At 46.2% G+C, this 7,500-nt stretch overlaps 1 protein-coding gene across 1 annotated transcript in view; it reads right to left on the reverse strand.

Moving 5' to 3' along the window:
* Positions 1 to 6,118: 6,118 nt before the first annotated feature.
* The window catches only part of c12h7orf25 (chromosome 12 C7orf25 homolog), a 1,598-nt gene continuing 216 nt past the window's right edge, over positions 6,119 to 7,500 (reverse strand). Inside the window, exons 1-2 of the mRNA XM_053330919.1 lie at positions 7,450 to 7,500; positions 6,119 to 7,389 (exon numbers count right to left, since the gene is read on the reverse strand). The exon at positions 7,450 to 7,500 is cut by the window's right edge and continues 216 nt beyond it. Of these exons, the coding sequence (XP_053186894.1) occupies positions 6,187 to 7,389; positions 7,450 to 7,500 (1,254 nt within the window). The 3' untranslated portion in view covers positions 6,119 to 6,186. The remainder of the gene's footprint in view (positions 7,390 to 7,449) is intronic.

The following is a 7,500-nucleotide window of genomic DNA, read 5'->3' on the forward strand; positions in this document are numbered from 1 at the left end:
CTTACAGTAGAACCCTAACCCTTACAGTAGAACCCTAACCCTTACAGTAGAAACAGGTTCTACTTACAGTAGAACCCTAACCCTTACAGTAGAACAGGGTTCTACTTATAGTAGAACCCTAACCCTTACAGTAGAACCCTAACCCTTACAGTAGAACAGGGTTCTACTTACAGTAGAACCCTAACCCTTACAGTAGAAACAGGTTCTACTTACAGTAGAACCCTAACCCTTACAGTAGAACCCTAACCCTTACAGTAGAACAGGGTTCTACTTACAGTAGAACCCTAACCCTTACAGTAGAACCCTAATCCTTACAGTAGAACCCTAACCCTTACAGTAGAACCCTAATCCTTACAGTAGAACCCTAACCCTTACAGTAGAACAGGGTTCTACTTACAGTAGAAGTCGACGTAGAGACGAAGGTCGGAGAAATGTGAACGAACTCTCTGAAGATCAGACTGAGTTTCTACTGGATAACTGTACTGACACTGAGGAGGAGGTGCAGGAGGAGGAGGTGCAGGAGGAGAGGAGAGGAGGTGCAGGAGGAGAGGAGATGAAGAGAGGAGGGGAGGAGAGGAGAGAAGGAGAAGAGAGGAGGAGGAGATGAAGAGAGGAGGAGAGAGGAGAGAAGGAGGAGAGAAGGAGAAGAGAGAAGAGGAGGGGAGGAGAAGATGAAGAGAGGAGGAGGAGAGAAGGAGAGGAGGGGAGGAGAGGAGAGAAGGAGAAGAGAGGAGAGGAGGAAGAGAGAAGAGGAGAGAAGGAGAGGAGGAGAAGAGAGGAGAGGAGGAGGAGAGAAGAGGAGAGAAGGAGAGGAGAGGAAGAGAGGAGGAGGAGAGAAGGAGAGGAGGTGCAGGAGGAGAGGAGAGGAGCAGAAGAGAGGAGAGGAGAGGAGGAGGAGATGAAGAGACGAGGAGGAGAGAAGGAGAGGAGACGACAGAAGGAGGAGAGGAGAGGAGGTGCAGGAGGAGGAAAGGAGAGGAGAGAAGGAGACGAGACGAGAGAAGGAGGAGAGAAGGAGAAGAGAGGAGAGGAGGAGAGAAGGAGAGGAGACGAGAGAAGGAGGAGAGGAGGAGAGGAGAGGAGAGGAGGAGAGAAGGAGAGGAGAAGAGGTGCAGGAGGAGGAGAGGAGAGGAGAGAAGGAGAGGAGAGGAGAGGAAGAGAGAAGGAGAGGAGATGCAGGAGGAGGAGAGAGGGGGGAGAGGAGGTGCAGGAGGAGATGAGAGGAGAGGAGGAGAAGAGAGGAGAGGAGGAGAGGAGGAGGAGGAGAGGAAGAGAGAAGGAGGAGAGAAGGAGAGGAGACGAGAGAAGGAGGAGAGAAGGACAGGAGGAGGAGAGGAAGAGAGGAGGAGGAGAGGAGGTGCAGGAGGAGGAGAAGAGAGGAGGAGGAGGAGGTGCAGGAGGAGAGGAGAGGAAGAGAAGAGGAGGAGGTGCAGGAGGAGGAGAGGAAGAGAGGAGGAGGAGGATGAGGAGAGGAGGAGAGGAAAGGAGGAGGAGAAGAGAAGACAGGAGGAGGTGCAGGAGAAGGAGGAGAGGAGACGAAGAGAGGAGAGGAGAGGAGGAGGTACAGGAGGAGGAGAGGAGGAAGAGAAGAGGAGGAGGAGGAGGAGAGGAGGTGCAGGAGAAGGAGGAGAGGAGGAAGGAGAAGGAGAGGAGAGGAGGAGGAGAGGAGGAGGAAGAGGAGAGGAGGAGGAGAAGGGAGGAGAGGAGGAGGTGCAGGAGGATGAGAGGAGGAGAGGAGGAGGAAGAGGAGGAGGAGAGGGGGAGAAGAGAGGAGGAGAAGAGGAGGTGTGATTAGCCTTGGTTGTTAGCATTAGCACAGTGACACTAATAAAGTTATTTTGAAGTAAAGTTTCACCTCCTTCAAAGTGATCAGCTCCTCCTCACCTGCGACACGCGGCATCTCACCTGAGACCCTGCTAACAAGCTAACAGGCTAACAAGCTAACAGGCTAACAAGCTAACAGCTAGCTGCTGCTGAGACTCCTTCGTCACACATCAACATCCGCTTCCGGGTTTCAAAATAAAACATTATTTTATATTCGGCGAAGGAACGCAGTATTAGTACTTCATATGGTAGTATGAATGCAGTATTAGTACTTCATATGGCTGTATGAATGCAGTATTAGTACTTCATATGGTAGTATGAATGCAGTATTAGTACTTCATATGGCTGTATGAATGCAGTATTAGTACTTCATATGGCTGTATGAACGCAGTGTTAGTACTTCATATGGTAGTATGAATGCAGTATTAGTACTTCATATGTCTGTATGAACGCAGTATTAGTACTTCATATGGTAGTATGAATGCAGTATTAGTACTTCATATGGTAGTATGAATGCAGTACTAGTACTTCATATGGTAGTATGAACGCAGTATTAGTACTTCATATGGCTGTATGAATGCAGTATTAGTACTTCATATGACTATGAATGCAGTATTAGTACTTCATATGGTAGTATGAATACAGTATTAGTACTTCATATGGCAGTATGAATGCAGTATTAGTACTTCATATGACTGTATGAACGCAGTATTAGTACTTCATATGGTAGTATGAATGCAGTATTAGTACTTCATATGGTAGTATGAACGCAGTATTAGTACTTCATATGGCTGTATGAATGCAGTATTAGTACTTCATATGGTAGTATGAATGCAGTATTAGTACTTCATATGGTAGTATGAACGCAGTATTAGTACTTCATATGGCTGTATGAATGCAGTATTAGTACTTCATATGGCAGTATGAATGCAGTACTAGTACTTCATATGACTATGAATACAGTATTAGTACTTCATATGGCAGTATGAATGCAGTACTAGTACTTCATATGGCAGTATGAATGCAGTACTAGTACTTCATATGACTATGAATACAGTATTAGTACTTCATATGGTAGTATGAATGCAGTACTAGTACTTCATATGGTAGTATGAATGCAGTATTAGTACTTCATATGGTAGTATGAATACAGTATTAGTACTTCATATGGCAGTATGAATGCAGTATTAGTACTTCATATGACTGTATGAACGCAGTATTAGTACTTCATATGGTAGTATGAATGCAGTATTAGTACTTCATATGGCAGTATGAATGCAGTATTAGTACTTCATATGGTAGTATGAATGCAGTATTAGTACTTCATATGACTGTATGAATGCAGTATTAGTACTTCATATGGTAGTATGAATGCAGTATTAGTACTTCATATGGCTGTATGAATGCAGTATTAGTACTTCATATGGTAGTATGAATGCAGTATTAGTACTTCATATGGTAGTATGAATGCAGTACTAGTACTTCATATGGTAGTATGAATGCAGTATTAGTACTTCATATGGTAGTATGAATGCAGTATTAGTACTTCATATGGCTGTATCAATGCAGTATTAGTACTTCATATGACTGTATGAATGCAGTACTAGTACTTCATATGGTAGTATGAATGCAGTATTAGTACTTCATATGGCTGTATGAATGCAGTATTAGTACTTCATATGGTAGCATGAAAGCAGTATTAGTACTTCATATGGTAGTATGAATGCAGTATTAGTACTTCATATGGTAGTATGAATGCAGTATTAGTACTTCATATGGTAGTATGAATGCAGTACTAGTACTTCATATGACTATGAATACAGTATTAGTACTTCATATGACTGTATGAATGCAGTACTAGTACTTCATATGGTAGTATGAACGCAGTATTAGTACTTCATATGGCTGTATGAATGCAGTATTAGTACTTCATATGGTAGTATGAATGCAGTATTAGTACTTCATATGGTAGTATGAATGCAGTATTAGTACTTCATATGGCTGTATGAATGCAGTATTAGTACTTCATATGGCTGTATGAATGCAGTACTAGTACTTCATATGGTAGTATGAACGCAGTATTAGTACTTCATATGGTAGTATGAATGCAGTACTAGTACTTCATATGGTAGTATGAATGCAGTACTAGTACTTCATATGGCAGTATGAATGCAGTACTAGTACTTCATATGGCAGTATGAATGCAGTATTAGTACTTCATATGGTAGTATGAATGCAGTATTAGTACTTCATATGGCAGTATGAATGCAGTACTAGTACTTCATATGGCAGTATGAATGCAGTACTAGTACTTCATATGGTAGTATGAATGCAGTACTAGTACTTCATATGGTAGTATGAATGCAGTACTAGTACTTCATATGACTGTATGAATGCAGTACTAGTACTTCATATGACTGTATGAATGCAGTATTAGTACTTCATATGACTGTATGAATGCAGTACTAGTACTTCATATGACTGTATGAATGCAGTATTAGTACTTCATATGGCTGTATGAATGCAGTATTAGTACTTCATATGACTGTATGAATGCAGTACTAGTACTTCATATGGTAGTATGAATGCAGTATTAGTACTTCATATGGCTGTATGAATGCAGTATTAGTACTTCATATGGTAGCATGAAAGCAGTATTAGTACTTCATATGGTAGTATGAATGCAGTATTAGTACTTCATATGGTAGTATGAATGCAGTATTAGTACTTCATATGGTAGTATGAATGCAGTACTAGTACTTCATATGACTATGAATACAGTATTAGTACTTCATATGACTGTATGAATGCAGTACTAGTACTTCATATGGTAGTATGAACGCAGTATTAGTACTTCATATGGCTGTATGAATGCAGTATTAGTACTTCATATGGTAGTATGAATGCAGTATTAGTACTTCATATGGTAGTATGAATGCAGTATTAGTACTTCATATGGCTGTATGAATGCAGTATTAGTACTTCATATGGCTGTATGAATGCAGTACTAGTACTTCATATGGTAGTATGAACGCAGTATTAGTACTTCATATGGTAGTATGAATGCAGTACTAGTACTTCATATGGTAGTATGAATGCAGTACTAGTACTTCATATGGCAGTATGAATGCAGTACTAGTACTTCATATGGCAGTATGAATGCAGTACTAGTACTTCATATGGTAGTATGAATGCAGTACTAGTACTTCATATGGTAGTATGAATGCAGTATTAGTACTTCATATGACTGTATGAACGCAGTATTAGTACTTCATATGACTGTATGAATGCAGTATTAGTACTTCATATGACTGTATGAATGCAGTATTAGTACTTCATATGACTGTATGAATGCAGTACTAGTACTTCATATGGTAGTATGAATGCAGTATTAGTACTTCATATGGCTGTATGAATGCAGTATTAGTACTTCATATGGTAGTATGAATGCAGTATTAGTACTTCATATGGTAGTATGAATGCAGTACTAGTACTCCAGTCTAAGCCTATAGCAGCATAAACTAGAAGCTTTATCACAAAGGAACGTTTGAAGCCTCTTAAACGTAGAGAGGGTTCTGCCCCCCGGAACCAATCTGGTTCCACAGGAGAGGAACCTGAGAACTGAAGGCTCTGCCTCCTGTTCTACTTTTAGAGATACTAGGAACCACAAGTAGGCCTGCATGCTGGGAGCACAGTGTTCTAGTAGGTTCATAAGGTTCTATGAGCTGGGAGCACAGTGTTCTAGTAGGTTCATAAGGTTCTATGAGCTGGGAGCACAGTGTTCTAGTAGGTTCATAAGGTTCTATGAGCTGAAAGTGTTCTAGTAGGTTCATAAGGTTCTATGAGCTGGGAGCACAGTGTTCTAGTAGGTTCATAAGGTTCTATGAGCTGGGAGCGCAGTGTTCTAGTAGGTTCATAAGGTTCTATGAGCTGGGAGCACAGTGTTCTAGTAGGTTCATAAGGTTCTATGAGCTGGGAGCGCAGTGTTCTAGTAGGTTCATAAGGTTTTATGAGCTGGGAGCACAGTGTTCTAGTAGGTTCATAAGGTTCTATGAGCTGGGAGCGCAGTGTTCTAGTAGGTTCATAAGGTTCTATGAGCTGGGAGCGCAGTGTTCTAGTAGGTTCATAAGGTTCTATGAGCTGGGAGCACAGTGTTCTAGTAGGTTCATAAGGTTCTATGTGTGTGTGTGTGTGTGTGTGTGTGTGTGTGTGTGTGTGTGTCTATGTGTGTGTGTGTGTGTATGTGTGTGTGTGTGTGTGTGTGTGTGGTAACAAACTACTGACAAACAGGAAGTGATTGTGAAACTTTATTGATCAGTTCCGTATTTACATGAACTCAAACTCCCATGATGCATCTCTCTCTCAGACGGGTGTGGCCCTCCACTCTTTCCCCTCGGTGAGCGCTCGCGGTTGGTGGATGAACACGCTGTATCGGACGCCCTGATTGGCCGCCGCCCTAATGAAGCGGCTGTTTGCCGTCATGGTAACGGCTCTCAGCGAGTCCCCTGTGCCGAAGATGGCGAGCGAGCGGCGGCTGACCTTGGCGCTGAGCGTGAGGCGCAGCGAGCGCTCCGACGGCCGGTCGTCCACCAGCTGCAGGCGAGCCAGCAGCAGGCGGGCGCGCTCCTTCTCGCCGGGCCCGCCCAGCGTGTCGAGGATCAGCTGGAAGTCGCTGACGGCGGCGCGGCAGGCGAACAGCTCCTTCCCCTCCATGAAGGCCTGGAGGCGTGGCAGCACCTGCTCCCGGCGCTCCTGGGCCGCCTGCTCCGTCAGCACCTCCTCCCGGAAGGAGAAGTGGCAGTGGCCGTGACTCAGCGCCGACACGTAGGTGATGAGCGTGGTGATGTCGAGGTTCACCCGCCGGCACTCCTCCACTTCCACCTGAGCCGGGAACGCCAAGCTCGCCACCACGGTGCCGCGGTCCACCCGGGTCAGCTCCTCCTCATCCGCAGAGGAGTCGCTGAGCTGCTCCTCTTGCTGCTGCTCCTCCTGCTGCTCCTCCTCCTGCTGCTCCTCCTCCTCCTGCTCCTCCTCCTCCGTCACCACGGCGTTGACGGCCACGATGTCCCCGCGTACGGAGACGCCCATGTGTTTGAGGTGCGCGGCCATGGGGCAGGAGACGCCGTTGTAGAAGGCGAAGACGACGTGCGGGTGTCGGTACTGGACGGGCTGCTGCCGGCTGGCGAGCAGGAAGTCCTCGGCCTGCCGGATGATGCTCTTGTCGCCGTAGTGACCGCGTCCCTGCCAGATGTTGTGCAGAGCCTCCGCCTTCCTGCCCACCGCCTTCACCCAGGTGAGCCCGCCGTTCGCCACCACGTCCACCACCAGCGTCTGCCGCCGGCCGCCGGCGTCCTGGTAGGTGAAGACGTGCAGCAGCGCGACCACGCCGTCCAGACTCTCCGCCGTCTCCACGATGGCGGCCAGGTGCGTCAGGTTGGTGCTGTGCAGGTGAGACAGCTTCACCTGCAGCTCGCCGCTCTCCACCCGCCGCAGGAAGCGCAGCTCAGCCCGCAGCTTCCCGCACAGCTTCACCCGCCCCTCCACCTGCCCCCCCCGCTCCTCCACCTGCCCTCCGACTCGCTCCTCCACCTGCCCTCCGACTCGCTCCTCCACCTGCCCTCCGACTCGCTCCTCCACCTGCCCCCCCCGCTCCTCCACCTGCCCTCCGACTCGCTC

Source organism: Scomber japonicus, chromosome 12, assembly GCF_027409825.1.
Source record: "Scomber japonicus isolate fScoJap1 chromosome 12, fScoJap1.pri, whole genome shotgun sequence".
NCBI lineage: Eukaryota > Metazoa > Chordata > Actinopteri > Scombriformes > Scombridae > Scomber > Scomber japonicus.